The 24,965-nt window shown below is 44.5% G+C and overlaps 1 protein-coding gene across 2 annotated transcripts in view; it reads right to left on the reverse strand.

Moving 5' to 3' along the window:
- heatr6 (HEAT repeat containing 6) overlaps positions 1-10,312 on the reverse strand; it is a 132,038-nt gene extending 121,726 nt beyond the window's left edge. The window contains exon 1 of one of the 2 annotated variants that reach the window (XM_055657517.1): positions 10,082-10,312. In XM_055657517.1, coding sequence (XP_055513492.1) covers positions 10,082-10,288 — 207 coding nt within the window. In that variant the 5' untranslated portion in view covers positions 10,289-10,312. The other variant, XM_055657518.1, reaches the window with a different exon arrangement.
- Between the last annotated feature and the right edge of the window lie 14,653 nt (positions 10,313-24,965).

The raw sequence follows: 24,965 nt of genomic DNA on the forward strand, positions 1-24,965 counted from the left end.
GAGTATTTTGCATCTGATTCACCAGTGAGAAGGACATGAAGGGTAGGGAGATTAGATGTGGCCCTTGTGGCTAAGGGGGATCAGAGGGTATGGAGAGAAGGCAGGTACGGGATACTGAGTTGGATGATCAGCCATGGTCATATTGAATGGCGGTGCAGGCTCGAAGGGCCGAATGGCCTACTCCTGCACCTAATTTCTATGTTTCTATGTTTCTATTGTGGAGAATACTAATATGCAAGGGCAGTTTGAAATCAAGGAGGAGGTGGTGTTGAGGCTCTCGAAGAGCATTAAGATGGATAAATCCCCAGTTAAGTTGGTTAGTAAGTTTGCAGATTGCTGGAGTTGCGGACTGCAAAGGCTGCCAAATTATAAAGTAGGATATAGATCGATATAGATCGACTACAAAAATGGATGGATAAAAATGGCAGATGGAGTTTAATCTGAGCAAGTGTGAGGTGTTGCACTTTGGGAGGCCAAATGTAAGAGTAGAGTAATGGCAAGACCCATAACAGCATTAATGTATGGAGATATTTTGGGGATTCAAGTCCATAGGTCCCTGAAAGTAGCAACACAAGTAGACAGAGTGGTAAAGGCAGTCTATGGTATGCTTGCCCTCACCGGTCGGGGCATTGAATACAAGAGTCAGGAAGTCATCATGCAGCTTTATACAACTTTGTTTAGAGGTCATTTGGAATATTGGAATGCAGACGGTGTAGAAGAGATTTACCAGAATGCTGCCTGGATTAGAGGGTATTAGCTACAAGCAGAGGTTGGTTAAGTTTGGATTGTTTTCTCTGGAGCATAGGAGGCTGAGAGACCACATAGAAATATATAAAATTATTAAAGTCATAAATAGGATAGACAATCAGAACCTTTTTTCACAGGCTGTAAATGTCAAAGACTAGAAGGCACAACTTTAAAGTGAAAAGAACAAAGTTTAAATATGATGTGCGGGTCAAGTTTTTTTTTAAATTAGTGTGATCTGGAACCCCACTGCCAAGGGCGTCGGTGGAGGCAAATAAGAGAGTGGTGTTTAATAAGATTTTAAATAGGCACATGGATATGCAAGGAATGGAGGAGTGTGGATCCTGTGTAGGCAGACAAGATTAGTTGAGCTTGCAATCATGTTTGGCACGGATATTTATGAGCCAAAGGGCCTGTTCCTGTCCTGAACTTTATATGTTCTATCTACAAATCAACTATTTTACTCTCATCTGCAAATTTACTAATCGTGCCTTGTCCATTCACATTCAAATCATTGTAATAGTTGACAAATTACAAGATAGATGACAAATAGCACTGACCTCTGAGGCATTCCACTATCACCACTGGCCTTCCTAGCCATTTTATTGACAGGTTTAGTTTTAGTTTAGTTTAGTTTAGAGATACAGCATGGAAACAGGCCCTTCAGCCCACCGAGTCCGCACCGACCAGCGATACCCGCACATTAACCCAAGCCTACACACGCTAGGGGAAATTTACACTTATACCAAGTATACAAACCCAAGCCAATTAACCTACAAACCTGAACATCTATGGAGTGTGGGAGGAAATCCCCCACACATTCACGGGGAGAACGTACAAACTCCGTACAGTCAACACCCGTACTCAGGATCGAACCCGGATCTCCGGCGTTGCAAGTGCTGTAAGGCAGCAACTCTACCGCTGCGCCACCGTGCAATCTCTGGATTAAAAAGTCAGTTGTTCAAGTCAGAGATGAGAAAATTTTCACTTTGGATTCTCTTCATGAGCGGACAGTGAATGCTGTCTTGTTGAGTGCATTCAAGGCTGAGATCAATAGTTTTTTCAGCAGGGAACTGGAGAACATGGGGATTGAGTGGAAACGTTGATTTGGAAGCACAGAATTAATCATGACCTCACTGAATAGTGCAGCAATTTGCCTGCTCATATTTCTATTTATTTAGTTAAGTTTAGAGATACAGAGCGGAAACAGGCCCTTCGGCCCACCGGGTCCGCGCCAACCAGCGATCCCCGCACATTAATACTATCCTACACCCACTAGGGACAATTTTTACATTTACCAAGGCAATTAACCTACAAACCTGTTCGTCTTTGCAGTGTGGGAGAAAACCGAAGATCTCTGAGAAAACCCACGCAGGTCACAGGGAGAGCGTACAAACTCCATACAGACAGCACCCGTAGACGGGATCGTACCCGGGTCTCCGGCGCTGCATTTGCTGTAAGGCAGCAACTTTTTGTGGGAGAGCAGAGTTACAGAAAGTTTGAGGAAAGAGAACATCAAAATAACAGCATGGACTGATGGCCACACACCATCAGAAAGAAAAGAAAAATAAACCAGGATAACAAGCAGATGTGCAAAATCAAGTGATGGAAGCATGAAAAGCATCGTAATTTCGAAAGGATTAGAAAAAATGGAAGCAGATAAAGATCAGTGGCTCTTTCCCAGTGACATATTGTTCTGATCTCTTGCAGCCTACATATTGCACACTAGCACAGCAGTCCCATTTCACGGGTTTTGCTAATGGTACAGAGCAGGCGTATAAATAAAATCTTGAGGTGTTGGAAACTATGGAATATTTACTGTAATATACCAAATTGTTCTTTTTGGGGAGCATCATCATTGAAAACATTGGTGTATTTATGATCAAAATTAGTACAAGAACCATCCAGAGTCAGGGAATCATAGAGATATACAGCATGGAAACAGGCCCTTCGCCCCACCTTGACTATGTTATCCAGGTTATAAAATATTATCTTTTTCACCAGGACAAGCCCCAATGTTATCCTCTCCAAACTGTATTTTAATTTCTTCCTGTTACATTTTCTCAAGACAGTGATTACACGACATATAGTGTATGCAACTCTATAGGACTTTGGTTAGGCCACATTTAGAGCATTACATGCAGTTCAGTTTAGTTTAGAGATACAGCGTGCTAATCGGCCCTTTGGACCACCAAGTCCGCACCAACCAGTGATTCCCGTACACTTACAAAATTTATAATTGTACCAAGGCAATTAACCTACAAACCTGTACTTCTTTGGAGAGTGGGAGGAAACGGGGTGAATTGGAGAAAACCCACGCAGGTCATGGGGAGAACGTAGAAACTCTGTACAAACAGCACTCGTAGACAGGATCGAACCAGGGTCCCTGGTGCTGTAAGGCAGCAACTCTACTACTGCACCAGCGTGTCATCCTTTTCCGGTTGCTCCATTACAGGAAACTTGTGTGGCTTTGGAAAAGGGGGGTGCGGAGGAAGGTTACCAGAATGCCACCTGGTTGAGAGGATTTCAGCTACAGGGAAAGGTTGGATAGACTTAGATTGTTTTCTCTGGAACGGCAGAGGTTGAGGGGAGACTAAAGATAGACATAAAAAGCTGGAGTAACTCAGCAGGTCAGACAGCATCTCTGCAGAAAAGGAATCGGTAACAATTCGGGTCGAGACCCTTGTTCAGACTGAGAGTCAGGGGAAAGGGAAACGAGAGATATAGCCCACCAGCAGGCCGGAGCGTTCTCTCAGCTGAGTTCCAGGCCCACAGTCTAGATAGCTATATAAAATTATGAGAGGCATAGATAGAGAGGCATAGATAGCGTAGACAGTCAGGAAACTTTTCCCAGGATGGAAATGTCCAACACTAGAGGACATGGATATAAGATGAGAGGAGGAAACTTTGATGGAGATGTGCAGGGCAAGCTTTTTTTACATTCTTTTGTGGTATTAAGAGGCTTTTATTTAGGCACATGGAAATGCAGAGAATAAAGAGATATTGATCATGATCAGGCAGATCAGATCAGTTTCACTTGGCATATGTTTGTCACAAACATTATGGCTCGTTCCTGTGCCATACTGCTCTATCTCTATACTTATAAAACTCTGATCTTGGATACTGGCAGAAGCCATGGTGAGCTTAGAGTGCACGGCTGGCAGTTCAAAAGCTCCATATTTCTGAATGGAATAAAGACTTATGTTTCAATATGTATGTTGTAGTGGATCATTTACAAACATGTATTTATTGTGTGTGTGTTTGTGTGTAATCACATCTACGCGGTAACGGTAAAATTTTTACATAGACATTTTACGTAGACATTTTTCCCCTGAAGTCCAAAATCACCTTATCTGAAAATGTCATGCTTTATTTCTCGAGTTATTAATGAAAATGTTCAAAAATCTGACAAAACGTTGAATTTAAAAACGACTGTCTTTCGCTGATGATGTCACAATGGGTCTGTGTGCCTTCTTCCTCTCGCTGCGAGTGACGTCACCCCCCCCCAACCCCCCTCCTCCCCCCCCCAACCCCCTCCCCCCCTCCTCCCCCCCCCCCCCCCCCCCCTCCCCCCCCACCCCTCCCTCCCCCCCCCCCCCCCCCCACCCACCCTCCTCCTCCCCCCCCCGTTATTCAAAAGACGCCACCGCAGATGATGTCGGGCCCTGGACTGAAGACCAAAGATCATAGCTGAAGACTGCTGCGGCCCAACTCGCAGTTCTTTGGTCGACGCATGCCCGCCCACCGCCACGCTCAGGGTCGTGTCAGCACATGGTGGGGAGGTTGCTGCCTCTCTCTGCCTCTGTCCTCTCTCTGCCTCTGCCTCCGCCTCCGCCCTCTGTCCGCGCCCCCTGCCCTCAGCCTCTGCCCTCTGTCTCTGCCCCTGCCCTCTCTACCCCCCTCCCTCTCCTTCTCTAGCCGCGCCTACAAGTTGGGGGCTATGCGTCAGTGGCTAAGGCGGGGATGGGGTAAAAGGAGGGAATGAATACTATTAATATATTATCAAGGGGTTGGTTAGTGTGTGTGTGTGGGGGGGGGGGGTTGTTAGCATGTGTGTGACGCCGCAGGCCGCCCCCCCCCCCTCCTTGATAATATATTGAAGGGACAGGACCCAACGGGTCCCACTTGGTCTAGTGGTCTATAAGTTTCACGAGGCCAAAAACTAATTTTCTCTAGAGAAATTGATATTCGAAATACATATCTCTAATTCTCCATAAATTATTCATTCCATTATATTCCTTAAATAGTTATTTCTTTACATAAAATGGAAGGCCATTCCTCCCCTTATGTCCACGCTAGTTTCTCTTTTTCCAATCTGTTCTTATGATTCTTGATTTTAGATGACTGTCTGATCCATCATCAAACTCCTATTTTCCAAGTTGCACAATAATCAACCATCCAGTTGTGCCGGTGCCAATGTTTTATGAGGGCTCGTCATGACCTCTTTGCTTTTGTACTCTATTTATAGAGCGTGGGATGAATGCCTATGCTTTTTAAAATCACTTTCTGAATCTATCCCCTTCTCCCAATTCCTTCGTCTACGCCGCATCTGCACCCAGGATGAGGTGTTCCAAACCAGGGCATCGGAGATGTCCTCATTCTTTAGTGAACGGGGGTTCCCCTGTTCTACTATAGAGGAGGCTCTCACCAGGGTCTCCTCTATATCCCGCAGCTCCGCTCTCACTTGCCATCCCCCTACTCGTAACAAGTACAGAGCCCCCTTGTCCTCACCTTCCACCTTTCCAGCCGTCGCATGCAACAGATAATCCTCCGACATTTTCGCCACCTCCAACGGGATCCCACCACTAGCCACATCTTCCCATCTCCTCCCCTTTCTGCTTTCCGCAGAGACCGTTCCCTCGGTAACTCACTGGTCAATTTGTCCCTTCTCACCCAAACCACCCCCTGGTACTTTCCCTTGCAACCGCAGGAAATGCCACACTTGTCGCTTTACCTCCAACCTCGACTCCATCCAAGGACCCAAGCAGTCTTTCCAGGTGAGGCAGAGGTTCACCTGCACATCCAACAACCTCATCTATAGCATCCGCTGTTCCAGGGGTCAACTCCTCTACGTCGGTGAGACCAAGCGCAGGCTTGGCGTTCGCTTCACCCAACACCTCCGCTCAGTTTGCAATAACCAACCTGATTTCCCGGTGGCTCAGCACTTCAACTCCCCCTCCCATTCCGAATTCGACCTTTCTGTCCTGGGCCTCCTCCATGGCCAGAGTGAGTCCCACAACAAATTGGAGGAGCAACTCCTCATATTTCACTTGGACAGTTTATACCTCAGTGCGGTGAACATTGACTTCTCCAATTTCAGGTAGTCCTTACTTTCTCTTTCCTTCGCCTCCCCTTCCCAGCTCTCCCACAGCCTACTGTCTCCGGCTCTTCCTTTCATTTTGCCGTCCTCCCCCCTGACATCAGTCTGAAGAAGGTTCTCGACCCGAAACGTCACCTATTCCTTCGCTCCATAGATGCTGCCTCACCCGCTGAGTTTCTCCAGCTTTTTTGTCCATCTTCTGAATGTAGCCTGCCACTTTAAACCAACTATGCACACGCCCCCTAGATATTAATGATCTTGTAACCCTTTCAGTTTTTTGTTCTCTAGTTTAAATGCGTGTTCATATTTTTCCCCGCACACATAACACGTGACAATTCTCAGCATTAAATTTAATCTGCCATCAACCCATTCCACCAGTCTGTCTACATCTCCTTGTCGATAATTATTCCGTTTATTGTACGTTATTTACCTTAGCATCAGTTTTAGTTTAGTTTAGTTTAGTTCAGACTTATGGCACGGAAACAGGCCCTGCGGCCCACTGAGTCCGCGTAGACCAACAATCCGCATATACTAATGCTATACTACACACATTGAAGACAATTTACAACCTTTGTACAATCCTGTACGTCTTTGGAATGTGGGAGGAAACCGGAGCACCGGGAGAAAAAAACCCATTCGGTCCTGGGGAGAACGTACAAACTCCGTAGAGGCTGCACCCATAATCAGGATAGAACCCGGATCTCTGGCGCTGTAAGGCAGCAACTCTACCGCTGAAGGTTTTGAAGTGACCCAACGAATGAGATAAAGCAATTGTACACCATGCATATCCCAATATCAAAAAAACTAATTGGTTCATTATCTCCTTAAATGGGCAAACTTGCATTAACTTCCTTTTAAATTACTCAAGCACGTTACATCACATGTCACAGCACTGAGATATTTCACCAGGTTACAATTATAACTTAACTGTACTTACTGCTGCTACTGAAACAAATGCCACAGCCTAGAAGACAATTTGATCGAAAGGTCATGTTCCAAATTCATGAACAGAATGTACAATTCACTTTCCATATCCTTTCATGTTGAGATCTTATTTCCCAGTTGTTAACCACCCTCCAATCATTTAGATTCATAAAGTCATACAGCATGGAAACTGCCCTTCAGCCGACCAAAAGTCCCTATCTAAGCTAGTTCCCTTTGCCTGCATTTGGTCCATATCCCTCTGAAACATTCCTATCCATGCATCCCTCCAAGTGTCTTTCAAGTGCTGTTAGTGTACTTGCCTCAATTACCTCCTCTGGCAGCTCGTTCCATATGCCCACCACCCTCTGAGTGAAAAAAGGTGCTGCTCAGTTTCCTATTAAAACTTTCCATCTTAAACCTATGTCCTCTGGCTCTTGGTAAAGTACTCTATGCATTCACCATATCAATTCCTCACACGATTTATACACCCATTGCCCAAGTTACTATGTTTCATCCAACTGATAAATCAAACCATTTTAACATACTACACATGGATTGAAGCATTTGCTGATAACTTCAGTGTAATCACTTAAAAGCAGCAGGAATTGTAACATGGCAAGACATCTCACAACACTATAATTTTATGCAATTTCTATCTTATTAACACCATCATTTGTTGAGAAGTTTGACACATCCACAGTAGCTTTACAATAAGATTAAGTCTTCCAAATAAACAAAATAAAAGCAACAAATTGTTAACCAGCAGTTATGCAGAGAAGACATGGGTGTCTTGTTTATAATGTTTAATAGTTTACAATCATTGCTAGGTTAAGGGAGGAGGAGATATACTATGTAATATAGTATAATATAATAGAGGAGGATATTTACTAGGGATCCCACTACTAAAGACCATGCAGCAGACTACATTTGAAAATGGATTTGTTTGTAGCATTGGTTATACTATAAATATTCAGCACAGTAGCGCAGTTGGTAGAGCTGCTTCCTCACAGCGCCAGAGAAGGTCCAATCCTGACCTTGGGTGCTGTCTGTGTTCACTTTATGCGATTTCCCTGTGACCGTGTGGGTTTCCTCCGGGTGTACCAGATTTGTCCAACATCCCAAAAATGTGAAGGTTTGTAGGTTAATCAGCGTCTGTAAATTGCCCGTAGTGTGTAGGGAGTGAATGAGAAAATGTGATAACATAGAACTAGTGTGAGCAGGTGATGAAATGGTTGGTGTGGACTCAGTGAGCCGAATGACTTGTTTCCATGCTGTCTCTCCAAACTCGTATATAGTAACCCTCGTTATTATAAACCTCTTTATAATGAATTTTGGTTATAGCGGACGGACATACCAACCCTCACCGCCAGGCCGGGCTGTCAAAGCCGCCTCCCCGACCGCTATATGGCTGGACTGCTGACATAAACACCGGCCAGCACTGCCACACGGGCCGCATCCAGGCCGGATCTACCAACCTTCATCACGAGGACAGGCTGCCGACGCAGGTCTTCACCGCTTCTCCATCAGATTCCAGGCCAGATCTACTGCCGCCACCTCCTCACCCACTTCCAGGCTGCGCCTGTCTCCGCCACTGTCGATCCTTACCCATACTCCAGCTGCCTGCAGGCCACGACAAATAATTCCACCCATCCTCGCTTCTCCCACAGCCACCAGCAGGCAGCGGGTGTCAACTCACCTGGATTCCAGGCCCAGTTCCAGATCGAGAGTCTGAGGAATGGGTCTCTACCCAAACCATCCATGTTCTCCAAAGATACTACCTGACCTGCTCCAGCACTGTGTCCTTTTGTGTATTAGTTTAGATTAGTGATACAGTGCGGAAACAGGCCCTTTAGCCCACCGTGTCCGCAAACCAGCGATCTCCGTACACTAACACTAACCTACACACACCAGGGACAAATTACAATGTTATCAAGCTAATTAGAATGCAAACCTGTACGTCTTTGGAGTGTGGGAGGAAACCAGAGATGCCGGTGAAAACCCACAAAGGGGAGAATGTACAAACTCCGTACCGACAGCACCAGTAGTCAGGATCAAACCCAGGTCTCTGGCGCTGTAAGGCAACAACTCTGCGCCAACATGCCGCCCTTAACCAGCATCTGCAGTTCTTTGTTTCTTCTACATGCAATGAAACTCTATACTGGAACTGGATAATCCCTTACTTTGTTATAGCGGACAATCAGCAATAACGGACACCATTCTCCTCTCCTACGGTCCATTATAATGTTTACTATGTTCAAGAATTAAAATCAGATTGAGCCCACCAAATCTATGCCAATACCTTAGTGGATATATTTAGTTGAGCTTATTGTCACAGTGAAAATGCTTTTTGTCGCGTGCTAACTAGTCAGCAGAAAGGCCATATATGATTACAATTGGGCCGTCCACAGTGCACAGATAGAAATTCTTACTTACAGCAGCACAACATGGTACTTTGTAAAATCCATAATAAACAACAAAATTCAGTATATACAGATTTAAAAAATAGACAAATGAATAACCAAACCAATCTCTGTCCAACTTCCAATTGAAACCCCTGATGGATTCTGTTTTTTAAACCAATTCTGTCAACAATCGCTTCCTCGCGATTCCAAGGACTTTATGTTAAGACCTGTGTTATTATTTTTTTTTAAACGTCTTTCGTGGCCTTAGGGCGATCTAGACGGCTTAACCAATAATGTTGAAAGGTGAAGTTAGACACAAGTGCTGGAGAAACTCCACGGAGCGAATGTTTCGGCCCGAAACGTTGCCTATTTCCTTCGCTCCATAGATGCTGCTGCACCCGCTGAGTTTCTCCAGCACTTGTATCCACCTTCGCATCTGCAGTTCCTTCTTAAACACAATGTTGAAAGGTGTTCAGGAGTCTCACCTTCAAGCAGGTAAGAAACTCCTGGATGAGGATCGCGAGTTTGGGATTGGGGGATAATGTCCACACTAGGTCCTATTTCTCGGACCAACCCAAGTAGTCATATATTTGACTGCGGCAATGAAGCACATCCATAACTGCAGCAGGAGGTGAGTAGGTGGTTATATTTAGCCGCTGCCTGTCACACACGCTGTCAGCCGGGCCCTTACCTCGCGGCTTATGCTGGAATGGCTGAGGTAATTCTCCGAGATGAGCTGATCGAAGACCAGGTTCACCTCGGTTTTGAAGTTCTCGCTCTCCGAGGCCCTGATGGTGAAGAGTTTGTTGCGGAAGCGGTTGAAGTCGCTGCTGGGGTGGGTGGTCACGCCAGCCGCCGCCGCCGCCGCCGGCTCCCCGTGGCCCCGCTCGGCAGCCATGGCTCGGCGCCGCTTCCGGCAAGCAGGCCTGATCTCCATGGCAACGGCGCACGCTGCACGCTTTCCGAAAGGACTCTTTCCGGGCCCCTCAAAGCCAAGAGGGGGTCCTTTTCAGCTAGCATAATAATAATAATAATGTTTATTTATATAGCACTTTTCAACAAAACCAGTATTTGAACCAAAGTGCTTTACAGAGATTGATTAAATTAATTGAACAGATCAAATGTCAATAAATCCATACAAAACAAAAAAGAGAAAAATAAAAAAAGACACAGAACAGTACACTATAGAAATCAACATGAAACGTCCCCTCACAGCAGAATTCACTGTGAGGGAAGGCACTAAAAATATCCAGTTTGTAAACACAGTACCCTCGGCGAAGCTGGATCACGGCGTCAACATTCTTCAGATGAACATAATAAAAACAAAAAAATCATTATTTATTTTTTTAAAACACAATTTAGTGCAAAAAAGCTCCAAATCCCCAGTGCAGCCAAAGATGGGTTGCATTGCATAGTTCAGTTTCAGTTTAGTTTATTGTCACGTGTACCGAGGTACAGTAAAAAGCTTTTGTCGCGTGCTAACCAGTCCGCAGAAAAACAATACATGATTACAATCGTGTGCATACAATTGTAAATACAGTGAGTACAGATACAGGATAAGGCAATAAAGCCAGCAAAGTTCAATCAAAGATAGTGTGAGGGTCACCAATGAGGTATATAGTAGTTCAGCATTGCCTCTCTGGTTGTGGGAGGATGGTTCATTTGCCTGATAACAGCTGGATAGAAACTGTCACTGAATCTGGAGGTGTGCGTTTTCACACTTCTATACCTTTTGCCCGATGGGAGAGGGGAGAAGAGGGAGTGGCCAGGGCACGACTATACCTTGATTATGCTGCTGGCCTTGCCGAGGCAGCGTGAGGTATAAATGGAGTCAATAGAAGAGAGGAGGTTGGTTTGTGTGATGGTCTGGGCTTCATTCACAATTTGCTGTAATTTCATGTGGTCTTGGATGGAGCTGGTCCCAAACCAACATGTGTTGCTTCCTGATAAAATGCTTTCTATGGCGCATCTGTAGAAGTTAATGAGAGTTGTAGGAGATACCGAACTTCCTAAGCCTTCTAAGGACATTTGGACAGGTACATGGAGAGGAAAGGATTGGTGGATATGGGCCAAACAAGGGCAAATTGGAATGGCGTATTTGGGGCACTTTGGTCGGCATGTACAAGATGGGCCAAAGGCCCTGTTTTCTGCTGTATGACTATGACATCTTGGTATGCTGGGACAACACAGTTGCCCACCTCTTCACAAAATGTGGGTCCTTGTCATGGTTCATCACAAACAGTTTGGTTACAGAAAACACTCCAATCCAAGCTGTACCTTGGGACACACTCGGAGACTAACATCACGTGCTGCTGGAAGACCATCAACTAAGTCAAAGATGCTCTCTGGTCTGCCTGAAACTTGCCAATCAGGGAATGTCACGGACTGGGCACTCCAGACTGCAGGAGTATGTGCTGAGGGACACATTTAAGCTTGGTGCAGCCAACAGCAAGATTCTTTGGGGAGGACTACAGTCTCGGGTTGTTCCACACCTGAGCATCGAGTCAAGAGTGTATTATTGTCATATGTGCCAGATAGGACAATGAAATTCTTACTTGCTGCAGCACAACAGAATATGTGAATATGTAAACATAGTACATAACGGGGGAAGAGAAAAAAAAGTTCAATAAATAACAAATATGGTGCAGTAATAATATAGTCTTTTGCAGTTCAGAGCTCAGAGCATATTCGTTGATGTATTTAATAGCCTGATGGCTGAAGGGAAGAAGCTGTTCCTGAACCTGGATGTTACAGTTTACAGGCTTCTTCCTGATGGCAATGGTGAAATGAGTGTGTGGCCAGGATGGTGTGGGTCTTTGATGATTTTGGCTGCCATTTTGAGGCAGTGACTATGATAGATCCCTTTGACGGTAGGGAGGTCAAAGCTGGTCATGGACTGGGCAGTGGTCACAACTTTTTGCAGTCTTTTTTGCTCCTGGACGTTCAAGTTGCCGAACCAGGCCATGATGCAACCAGATCAACCACCTATTCACACTAGTTCCATGTTATCCCACTTTTTCATCCACTCCCTACAACTAGGGGAACAGAGGCCAATTAACCTCCAACCCTGTAATTATTTGGGATGTGGGGGGAAACCAGAGCACCCAGGGAGAAACCCACGTTGTTACAGGGAGAACACTCAAACTCCATACAGACAGCACCCGAGGTCAAGATGGAACCCGAGTCACTGGCACTGTGAGGCAGCAGCTCTACCAACTGTGCCACTGTGCCATGAACTATGTCATCAAGAACTGAGTTACTCCAGCACTTTGTGTCTTTCTTTGGTATAGACCAACATTCACAGTTCCTTGTTTCTACTGACTATGCTGTTTACTAGAATGGTATAGAATAAAAACACTAATTCATAGGAAGCCAGCGATAGCATCTATAATTTAAAATTGTTCCCGTTCTCAATACAAATTATTTTCTGCCTGTACAACTTTTATTTCCCACAACATATGTATTTCTTTTTTATTACAGTTATTTTTTGGGTTGCAAGAAATGAACGCAAGCACATTCACCTAATATTTTCATAATCATAATCATAATACTTTATTAGCCAAGTACGTTTTACAACATACGAGGAATTTCATTTGCCATACAGTCATACCAATAAAAAGCAGCAGAACACACAAAATACATTTTAACATGAACATCCACCACAGTGACTGGAAAGGCGAAAAAACGTTTAATCTCTTCTCTTCTTTGTTCTCCCACGGTCGGGGGCCTCAAGCTTTCCGTTGACGGGACGATCTTGGCTCCCATAGCCGGCGGTCGGGGTGATCAAGCTGCTGCATCGGGGGGGGGGGGGGGGGGGAAATCCCAGCTCCCCTGCACCAGGCAATTTGACCCCGGGTCGGGGCTGGTCGAAATGGTCGAAATCTTCTGTGCCATTTGGAGCTCCGATGGTAAGTCCACGTCCCCACGGTGAGGCTCAAAGTCAGTCCCGAGCAAGGCCGCCAGCTCCATGGTAATAGGCCACAGAGTGATCGGGGATACGATCCGGAAAACAATCGCATCTCGGACAAGGTTTCTTTGGTGATGTGAGTTCAGTGGTACTTTATTGTCACATGTCATAGAGTAAACCGCATGGAGACAGGCACCTTGCCCATACCATTCAAGATTCCCCATTTACGATAGTCCCACCTCCCCACGTTTGGCTTCTATTCCTCTAAATCCTTCCCATCCATGTACCTGTCCAAATGTTTTGATTCTAGTCCCTGCCTCATCCACCTCTGGCATCTCATTCCATACACTCACCACCCACTGTGTGAAAAGATTGCCCCTCAGTTTCCTATTAAATATTTCCCCTCTCCCATTGAACCTATGTCCTCTGGTGTAGGAAAGAACTGCAGATGCTGGTTTAAAATCGAAGATGGACACAAAATGCTGGAGTAACTCTGCAGGACAGGCACCATCTCTGGAGAGAAGGAATGGGTGACGTTTCGGTTCGAGACCCTTCTTCAGACTTCATTTTGTGTCTATGTCCTCTGGTTCTTGATTCCCCTATTCTGGGTAAAGGACTCTGTACATTCACCCTATCTGTTCCCTCCAGTTTTTATACACCTCTATAAGATCACCCCTCAGCCTCCTGTGTTCCAACAAATAAAGTCCTAGCCTGTGTAACCTCTCTCTATAGCTCAAGCCCTCAAGTCCTGGCAATACCCTTGTACATGTACCAAGGTACAGTGAAATTCTTCTTTTGCATACAGTTCAGTAACAATCTTACGATACATTGTTTAAGTGAGAACTGTAGATGCTGGAAAAATCAAAGGTAGATAGAAATGCTGGGGAAACTCAGCGGGTGAGACAGCATCTATGGAGCGATGGAATAGGTGACGTTTCGGGTCGAGAAGAAGGGTCTGAAGAAGGGTCTCGACCCGAAAGATCACCTTATCCTTCGCTCCACAAATGCTGCCTCACCCGCTGAGTTTCTCCAGCATTTCTATCTATCTTACGATACATAGTCACAATCATACTTAAGCACAAGACTGTAAGACAGTAGGTTACAATGAGGCAGTACACAAGAGTTGCCACATTTCTGGCACCATCTTGTCAAGTCGAGTCACATTTATTTATTTGGCACATTTAAAAAAAAATTCTCGTTGACCAAAGTGCTTTACATTTGTTATAAGAATAGTATACTCAAGCAAGCTACATACATATATACACATAGCCCTCGCTCAAAGGACGTCAGGAAAGGCTTGGGGGCTTCTTGTACCTTCAGAATTGTTTAAAAATATTAGAGTTTTAACTTGGCCATAAAGGCTGTTTTATTCACTGACTGAGATTGTGAATGATTTTGCATGCTCCCAAAAGGAGACTCTGATTTTTTTTTTAAACAATACTTTATTCATAATATACATAGTAAATACTACTGGGCCATTTCTTTCTGTGCATTATTTGTAGCATTGATTCAATGCACTCTCTTCCAATGCGTCCACGCCATTCATGTTTCCACCTTGAACAATGCACCCATAAAGCATTTGAGACCAAGATTTTAATGTTATTTTTCGCCTGCTGTTACATTGGACCTGGTAATATGGTCATTGGTAATATGGTTTAGGTTTATTATTGTCGTGTATACCAAAGTACAGTGAAAAAATGTGTTTTCTATTCTATCCTATCAAATCAGACAATATTATACATAAATGCAATCAAGCTAAACTCAAGCATAATAGGTAGAGCAAGGGGGAAGATACAGAGTGCAGAATGCAGTTTCATCATTGTGTGCACCAGTTCCAGAGACATAGTCCAATGTCCGCCATGGGGTAGAGGTGAATCGGACACCACTCTAGCTTATGGATGGACCGTTCAGAAGCCTGATAACAGAGGGGAAGAAGCTGTTCTTGAGTCTGGTGTTGTGCTTGCAAGTTTGTATCTTCTGTTCAACGGGAGTGGGGAGAAGGCGGGACAAGTCTTTGATTTTATAGTGGCAGCTTTTCTAAGGCAGTGTGAAGTGCAGATGGTGTTAATGGCAGAGAGTCTGGTCTGTGTGATGGACGAGGCTACTAACTGCAATTTTTTGTGGTTTTGGACTGTTCCCAAATCGAGCTGTGATGCAACCTCACAGTATGCTTGCTGTGATGCACACTTTCAAGCTTCTTTCAAGCAGCTGATGATCGAAGCCCCCCCCGTCGGGGTGATCGAAACTCCCGCATCGGGGCGGTTGAAACTCTCTCCGCGGCATGGAGCCCCTGAGTCGGCCTCTTCTTACCAGAGACCGCGGGCTTCACGATGTGAAAGTCCACAGGCCCCGCGGTTGGAGCTTCGAACCCCGGCAAAGGGATCGCAAGCTCCGTGATGTTAAAGTCCCGCAAACCCCGGCATCTTGGAGCGCCCAATCAGTCTCCAGGAAAAGGCCGCCAACTCCACGATGTTAGGCCGCAGTGCGGACGGAAATACGATACGGAAAAAAATTGCATCTCTTTCGAGGTAAGAGATTGAAAAAAACAGTTTCCCCCAACCCCCTCCCCCCACCATAAAACAAACCAAGGAACACTAAAACATACTTTTAACACATACTAAAAATAACAAAATGAAGAAAGAACAGACAGATTGTTGGCGAGGAAGCCACTGCTGTTGGCGCCACCCGGTGACACCAGGTAACAGCCTTTGGTGCTGTCTGTGTGGAGTTTGCACATTCTTGCTTTAACTATGTCTACTTCCTCCGGGTGCTCTGGTTTCCTCCTCCATCCCAAAGATGTACAGGTGTGAAGGTTAATTAACGTCTGTAAGTTGCCTCCTCAGGTGCAGGGAGTGGATCAGAAAGTGGAATAACAGAGAACTAGTGTGAACGGGTGATAAATAGTCAGCATGGACTCGGTGGGTTGAAGAGCCTGTGTCCATGCTGCATCCCTAGAAAACTGGAAATTATCAAATGACAAATTAAATAGTTACTTTTTTATTTTGTTACATATGATTTCAGTGTTTTTAACATTTTCACATTCCATCCAGATTTGCAAAATAGGTATCAGTGACTCACATTTACAATTCAGCTGACTGCTGACATGATTTAATTCCTGTAGCTATGAGTTATAGATTCTGGAAATAAATACTGATAAGTGTTATTGAAAAGATGTGAAGATTGTTGAGTTCAAACATGTTAATATGCTAATATGTTTCTTGTATCGGGCACCATGGTAACTGGAAATGGGTCTATAACCTTATGGATTTTGTAGTGTCATTTTTTGTAAAACAATATGCAAACAGGCTCACTAATAGCAGTGCAAGTTCATCCACTGAGAAACTGAACTACAGACCAGAACAACCCATTATTGATCCGAATGTCTGCTCCTGTAACTGATTGGACTAAGGAGGGAAAATTGGCTTCAGTTTATACTCCTAAATGCTTGTGAAGAATCCAGTCCTGGAAATAAATCATCGTGGATGTTGTATGCTATCCAGGTCCTCTGACTAGCATAAATATTCCTTCTCCTCACTGTGGCTGTAGTTTATAAGATTGGCATGGTACCAGTCAGTAACTCAACAAGGTTTCTGAAGAAGGGTCTCGACCCGAAACGTTACCCATTCCTTCTTTCCAGAGGTGCTGCCTGTCCCACTGAGTTACTCCATATTTTGTGTCTATCTTCAAGGTTCCTGTCAACTTACTCCTCTGTAATTCTGGGTTCTAGTACCGTTCTGAGTTGAGTTTTTGGTTCTCGGATGGGAAGAAAGTCAAGGGGCAATAAATAGTTCCAGCACTAGCAGGCGATGTGGAATGGAGAAAAAAGGTTTAATCTGACTTTCTCAATCCCATGTAATGATCCATATAAACCATATAACCATATAACAATCACAGCACGGAAACAGGCCATCTCGGCCCTACAAGTCCATGCTGAACAAATTTTTTCCCCCTTAGTCCCACCTGATCGTACCATAACCCTCCATTCCCTTCTCATCCAGGAAAAATGATACCATGGACCTGCTATTCCAGGGAGCTCATTCCACACCGCCACCACTCTCTGCGTAAAGAAGTTCCCCCTCATATCACCCCTAAACTTCTGTCCCTTAATTCTGAAGTCATGTCCTCTTGTTTGAATCTTCCCTATTCTCAAAGGGAAAAGCTTGTCCACATCAACTCTGTCTATCCCTCTCATCATTTTAAAGACCTCTATCCGGTCCCCCCTTAACCTTCTGCGCTCCAGAGAATAAAGACCTAACTTATTCAACCCATCTCTGCAACTTAGTTGTTGAAACCCAGGCAACATTCTAGTAAATCATCTCCCTGTAGGAAACCATGGACTGGGCAGGTGAACTTTACCAGAGATGCACATGGAACCAGGCCCTTCGGCCTACCGTGTCAGCGATTACAATTTCTACTGAAGCCAATTAACCTACAAACTTGTACATCTTAGGAGTGTGGGCAGGAAACCAGAGCACCCAGAGGAAACACATGGTCACGGGGAAAACGAACAAACAGCGCAGAGGTGATAACGAAGGGATACAAATAGTGAACTAGTAGAATGACTAGGGTGGGGGAGGGGAGGGACAGAGAGGGAATGCAAAGGTTACTTGAAATGAGAGAATTCAATATTCATAACACTGGGTTAGAAGCAGCCCAAGCAAAATATGAGGTGCCGTTCCTCCACTTTGCGTGAGGCCTCACGTCGACAGTGGATGCGGCCCTGGACAAAAATGTTGGTATGGGAATGCGAGTTAAAATCTTTAGCAGCCAGGAGATCACCTAGTCCAAAGCAGACTGAGCATAGATGTTCAGTGAAATGATCACCCAGTCTGCGCTTGGTATTTCTTCAACAACCCAATGTCTTTTCCTCATTACCTCCCTTCTCAGCCCCTTACCCCTTTGCTCACCTTTACTCCACGATGATCCCACACCCACTATATTCCATTGCACCTCAGTGTCAGGCTACTGGCTGTTGGCTCACCCAACAAATCTGTGGCTAACCATCTTCAAGGGTTTCTTCCCATTTGCTCTCCCCAGTCTCAGCAATTGAGCCTAGAACCTCTCCCTTAAGATCTTTTTTTAAAATTACGAGCAGAACTAGGCCATTCAGCCCTTCAAAGTCTACTACGCCATTCAATCATGGCTGATCTATCTTTCCTGTCAACCCCATTCTCCTGCCTTCTCCCTGTAATCAAGAATGTGTCAATCTCTGCCTTAAAAATATCCATTTAGTTGGCCTTCATAGACGTCTGTGCCACTATATTCCAGACTCACTGACTAAATAAATTCCTCATCTCCTTTCTAAACGTACGTCCTTTTATTCTGAGGCTGCGCCCTCTGATCCTAGACTCTCCCACTAGTGGAAACAGCCTCTCCACATCCAGGCCTTACACTATTTGGCAAGTTTCAATGAAGTGCCCCCCTTCCCCCCCACCCCCCCCCGCCCCCGCCCGTATATCAGCCTTGTGTATTTTCCTCAGAATACCAATTTGCAGTTTCTACATTGGATGAGGTTTTACATAGCAATGTAATTCCCATATACTGTGCCCTCCATAATGTTTGGGACAAAGACCCATTATTCATGGGCCATGGAACCGGTGGGGCTGGGGGGGGCTGCAGCCCCTCCACTTTTTTTAGCGAGACATGCTTCATAACCCCAAATTATTCGGCCCGCAGGCATATTTTTCTCTTCTTCTGAGGACCTCCGACATCCAGAATCTCAGAACAAGCGCACAGTGAGCGCGGCAAAACCACGACCAGCCGTGTCGGAATCAGACTGCCCCCCCCCAAAACCCTCCCTCCCCTCTGCTCAACGGCCAGTCACAGCGCAGTCGAGATATGGGGCAGTGAACGAAGTGCTGTGATTAGCTGCCGAGCGGAAGGGAGGGAGAGTCGGTCCCGAGTGAGAGAATCAACCCGAGAGAGAGGGGGGGGGGGGGTAATGGGGGAATGGGGGATATCCCCCCACTTTTTGAGTTGGGGGATGGCCTGTAATATCCCCCAGTTTTTGGAGGTCAAGCAACAACAAAAAAAAATAATTGTGCCACCCTCCACCGTCTCTCCATCACCGAATATCCCCGAGACCGGTGATCAGTAATCGCTCAGCCCCCCCACTTTCAAAACGTTCCGTGGCCCCTGTCATTTATTTATTTGCCTCTGTACTCCACAATGAGATTTGTAATAGAAAAAAAATCACATGTGGTTAAAGTGCACATTGCCAGATTTTAATAAAGGCCATTTTTATACATTTTGGTTTCACCATGTAGAAATTACAGCAGTGTTTATACATAGTCCCTCCATTTCAGGGCACCATAATGTTTGGGACACAACAATGTCATGTAAATGAAAGTAGTCATGTTTAATATTTTGTTGCATATCCTTTGCATGCAATGACTGCTTGAAGTCTGCGATTCATGGACATCACCAGTTGCTGGATGTCTTCTCTGTTGATGTCCATGAATCGCAGTCTGCTTTGGATCTTGGGCAGTTCCTTCTCTCCTCTATACTTTGCTCTTACTAGTTAATCTTCGTCTCAACTGTCCACAAGACCTTTTTCTAGAACTGTGGTTGCTCTTTTAAGTATTTCTTGGCAAATTGTAACCTGGCCATCCTATTTTTGCAGCTAACCAGTGGTTTGCATCTTGTAATGTAGCCTCTGTATTTCTGTTCATGAAGTCTTCTGCAGACAGTGGTCATCGACAAATCCACACCTGAAGAGTGTTTCTGATCTGTCGGACAGGTGTTTGGAGATTTTTCTTTATTATAGAGACAATTCTTCTGTCATCAGCTGTGGAGGTCTTCCTTGGCCTGACAGTCCCTTTGCGATTAGTCAACTCACCAGTGCTCTCTTTCTTCTTAATTAGGCTGTGGGCCGAGGGTCAAAAATGTGTCTAAAAATCAACTTTTGTGACCCATGTCTCGTAACTAAATGAAATTTTGCACAGATTTAGATAAAATATAATTGAGAAGGAAGTCATAACTCGTCAGTGCCAAAAATTGCACATTAAATAATTAAACTGATTAGAAAATGAGATCGAAAAAGTAATCGCCATCGTGTCCAATGCCCATATTACACCATGGGGGACCTATTTCCGTGTTGCCGTCTTTTTAAACCATATATATAGTATAATAATTCTATATCTATATATAACTTGTGAATATGACTGTAATCATATATAATTATGTATAATTATATTATATAAAAATAGTATAATGAATATAATTGTGAGTGTTCAAGTTCAAGAGTTTATTGTCATGTGTCCCTGTATAGGACAATGAAATTCTTGCTTTAGCACACAGAACATAGTAGGCATTTACCACAAAACAGATGTGTGTCCATATACCATGATATAAATATATACACACATGAATAAATAAACTGATAAAGTGCAAATAACAGATAATGGGTTATTAATAATCAGTTTTGTCCGAGCCAGGTTTAATAGCCTGATGGCTGTGGGGAAGTAGCTAGTCCTGAACCTGGTTGTTGCAGTCTTCAGGCTCCTGTACCTTCTACCTGAAGGTAGCAGGGAGATGAGTGTGTGGCCAGGATGGTGTGTGGGTCTTTGATGATACTGCCAGCCTTTTTGAGGCAGGGACTGAGATAAATCCCCTCGATGGAAGGAAGGTCAGAGCCGATGATGGACTGGGCAGTGTTTACTATTTTTTGTAGTCTTTTCCTCTCCAGGGCGCTCAAGTTGCCGAACCAGGCCACGATGCAACCGGTCAGTATGCTCTCTACTGTGCACCTGTAGAAATTTAAGAGGGTCCTCCTTGACAAACCGACTTTCCGTAATCTCCCCGACAAGAAAATGCCTAACCCTAACCCGCCCCCCTTCCAGAGCTGCTCTCGCAGCACGTCCACCTCGGCCAGCATGCCCTTCTGGTGGTGATGATGGCGGGAAGTAGCACTGCCCTACACGCCGCCGGGGCCGACTTTAACACCACCATAGCGCCGGCTCCGTCAGACCTCCCACACGCTTGCTGCAACACCGGCTTGCTGACCCATGGAGGTCAGGCCCAACTCTCACCACCTGCCGGAGGTCCGGCCCGACCGACCGCTCTCACCACCCACCACAAAATGATCAGCATTACCTTTATTCCTTGGCCATGATCCCACGGTCCTCGCTGCCTAGCGACCATAAAATAAAGCGCATGATTGGTCAATTTGCGTCCAACCTCAATGTCAAACATGCATTGATTGGGCAATTACCACTCAGAAAATGAGGTTTTTCTCATATTTTTAAAAAATTTGCAGGTTTTGTTCTTGACGAGTTTCAGGTATGATTATATAATATATATCTCTGGGTGAAAAAGTTTTTCCTCATCTTCGTTCCAAATGGCTTGCCCCTTATTCTTAAACTGTGGCCCCTGGTTCTGGACTCTCCCAACATCGGGAACATGTTTCCTGCCTCTACCGTGTCCAAACCCTTAATAATCTTACATGGTTCAATAAGATCCCCTCAATCTTCTAAATTCCAGAGTATACAAGGCCAGCCGCTCCATTCTCTCAGCATACGACAGTCCCGCCATCCCGGGAATTAAGCTGATGAACCTACGCGGCACTCCCTCAATAGCAAGAATGTCCTTCCTCAAATTTGGAGACCAAAACGGCACACAATACTCCAGGTGTGGTCTCACTAGGGCCCTGTACAACTGCAGAAGGACCTCTTTGTTCCTATACTCAACTCATCTTGTTATGAAGGCCAACATGCCATTCGCTTTCTTCACTGCCTACTGTACCTGCCTCCATGCTTACTTTCAGTGACTGATGAACAAGGACCTCCAGATGCCATTGTACTTCCCCGTTTCCCAGCTTGACACCATTTAGATAATAATCTGCCTTCCTGTTTCTGCCACCAAAGTGGATAACCTCACATTTATCCACATTAAACTGCATCTGCCCACTCACCCAACCTGCCCAAGTCACTCTGCATCCTCATCACAGTTCACACTGCCACCCAGCTTCGTGTCATCCGCAAATGTTACTTTTAATCCCTTCATCTAGATCATTAATGTATATTGTAAATAGCTACGGTCCCAGCACCGAGCCTTGCGGTACCCCACGAGTCACTGCCTGCCACTCTGAAAGGGACCCGTTAATCCCTACTCTTTGTCTCCTGTCTGCCAAACAACTTTCTATCCATGTCAGTACCCTACCCCCAATACCACGTGCCCTAATCTCCTATGTGGGACCTTATCAAATGCTTTCTGAAAGTCCAGGTACACTACATCCACTGGCTCTCCCTTGTCCATTTTTCTAGTTACATCCTCAAATTCAAGATTAGTCAAGCATGATTTCCCCTTTGCAAATTCATGTCCACCTTAGTGAAGACGGATCCAAAGTACCTGTTCAACTCATCGCCCATCTCCTTGTTCCCCATAATAAATTCACCTTCTTCAGTCTTCAATGGTCCAACTTTGGTCTTGTAACTATTTTTTCCTCTTCACATACCTAAAGAAGCTTTTACTACCCTCTTTTTTTTTAAATTCTTGCCTAGCTTACCTTCGTACCTCATCTTTTCTCCCCGTTTTGGCTTTCTAGTTATCTTCTGTTGTTCTTTAAAAGTTACCCAATCCTCTGGCTTCCCGCTCATCTTTGCTATGTTATACTTCTCCACTTTTATTTTTATACTGTCCCCAACTTCCCTTGTCAGGCTAGTGTTTGGGGACCTGTAAATAACTCCCATTAGGGTCTTTGTACCCTTACAGTTCCTCAGTTCTATCCATACTGACTCTACATCTCCTGATTCTATGTCACCTCTCGCAAGGGACTGAATTTCATTTCTCACCAACAGAGCTACCCCACCCCATCTGCCCACCTGTCTGTCGTTTTGATAGGACGTATACCCTTGAATATTCAGTTCCCAGCCCTGGTCCTTTTGCAGCCATGTCTCTGTAATTCCCACAACATCATACTTGCCAATTTCTAACTGAGACGCCCTTCTTGACCCAAAAGGTCACCCATTCCTTCTCTCCAGAAATGCTGCCTGTTGTGCTGAGTTACTCTAGCATTATCTATGGTCAATCAGAAGTTCATTATTCAAATCTCACCAAAAAAAGCATAGAATTAGAAAAGCAAATAAATAAATCTAATTTGTTCAATGCCTTGCAACATAACAAAGGCTTTCCACACACAGTTGTGGTCGGGCGGAGAGGGACATTGTTTAGCAGCCCATCCAGTCGATGACAATGGAGGTAGTCCTGCAGCAGCCTAGGCTTACCTGGACATGGGGCATCCAGTACATCCAGCATGCGGACTGGACTTTTATTTTGTGAATGGTGCCAACATATGGTGATCGGTGCTTGAATTTCACTGTGTGGTGCATATATATGTGGCAATAAAGAACAATTGAATTGAATGCTTTTTCTACTGCAAGTTCCTTTTGGAGCAGGCAGCAACGCAGGTGAAAGGATGGCAACTCTTTCCAAGAATATCGACTGTAACTTGCCCCTTTGTTGTCAAAAAACAACTCCAGATCACTAAACGCACAGATTGCTTCATTCTGATTTTCATTATATGCTATTCAACTCTGAGCTTTATTCTTTTGCACAAAAAGATCGCCACAAGGCGGATGGTCTTACCAGAACAACATTACAGAGTAACTGTGCATAAATGAAAATGTATTTTAGCTGTCAACTTGCTTTGATACATTGTAAACCGCCTGAAAGTAAAGAGCTGCATAGCACAAATTCGTTTAAACTCCCTTGCCCTGTAACCCAATAATGATTCTCCATTTTATGTTCTAAACACCTTATTCCAGTAAAGTAAACATCTTATTCCAAAATTCTCCATTTTGTGACTGACATTAGTTAATGCGCCTTTTCACCCATCCCAGAAATCCTCTCCCCAACCAATGCTAGCATGGAAGGCAAATCTGCTATTAATAATCCTACAGTTGATTGAATGATGAGACTTGGACTTGCTTTGTTTTACTGAACATTTATTAGACTAATGATTGCTTTTTTTTTTACAGATAGCTTTGAAATTTATACATGTTGAAATCCAAAAATTATTAAATAAACCTTTATGCATCAGGGAGCAGTAACTGAGAGTTCGACAGGGTTCACGTTTAAATCCATTACTCTCCCCGATATGCAGAATAGTCTTTTCTTAAATAATACAGATGGGGAAAAAAAAGACAATGAGAATACAAATAAATCATGTTATGTAGCCCCTTTGTACAGCTGATCCTGTGGAAACCAATCTCAACCCCTAAGCAGCTTAATGATCTTTGCAATATACATATTAAATTGGTTCAACCCATTGAAAGACAAAGCACAGAGGAATGAATGTGCTCCACACATTGACTACCCCTTCCACATCCACTTCAATCTAAAATAGGCTTGTGAACATGTGTGAACACCACCATCTCCTCATTTCCCTTCATTCCTACCTTGGGAGTTGGATCTAATTGTAGACCACTTGAATGCATTTGAAGTTACCCACCCAATGTCATCTCTTCACCAGGGGAATTAGGATGGACATCAAGTGCTGATACTCACATATGGTTGAAAAGGTGGATGGAAGGTTCAAGCTGGCAGTATTAATACCTTGCATTCAAATCTAAGCAAGTTGCTACACTGCAATAAAATCTTGAAGATTACAGTTACCCCAAAGATTAGTTTACAGTAGTGTACAGTCCCTTTTAATAAGCAGGGGGAAAAA

This window comes from Leucoraja erinacea, chromosome 28 (assembly GCF_028641065.1).
Source record: "Leucoraja erinacea ecotype New England chromosome 28, Leri_hhj_1, whole genome shotgun sequence".
Lineage (NCBI taxonomy): Eukaryota > Metazoa > Chordata > Chondrichthyes > Rajiformes > Rajidae > Leucoraja > Leucoraja erinaceus.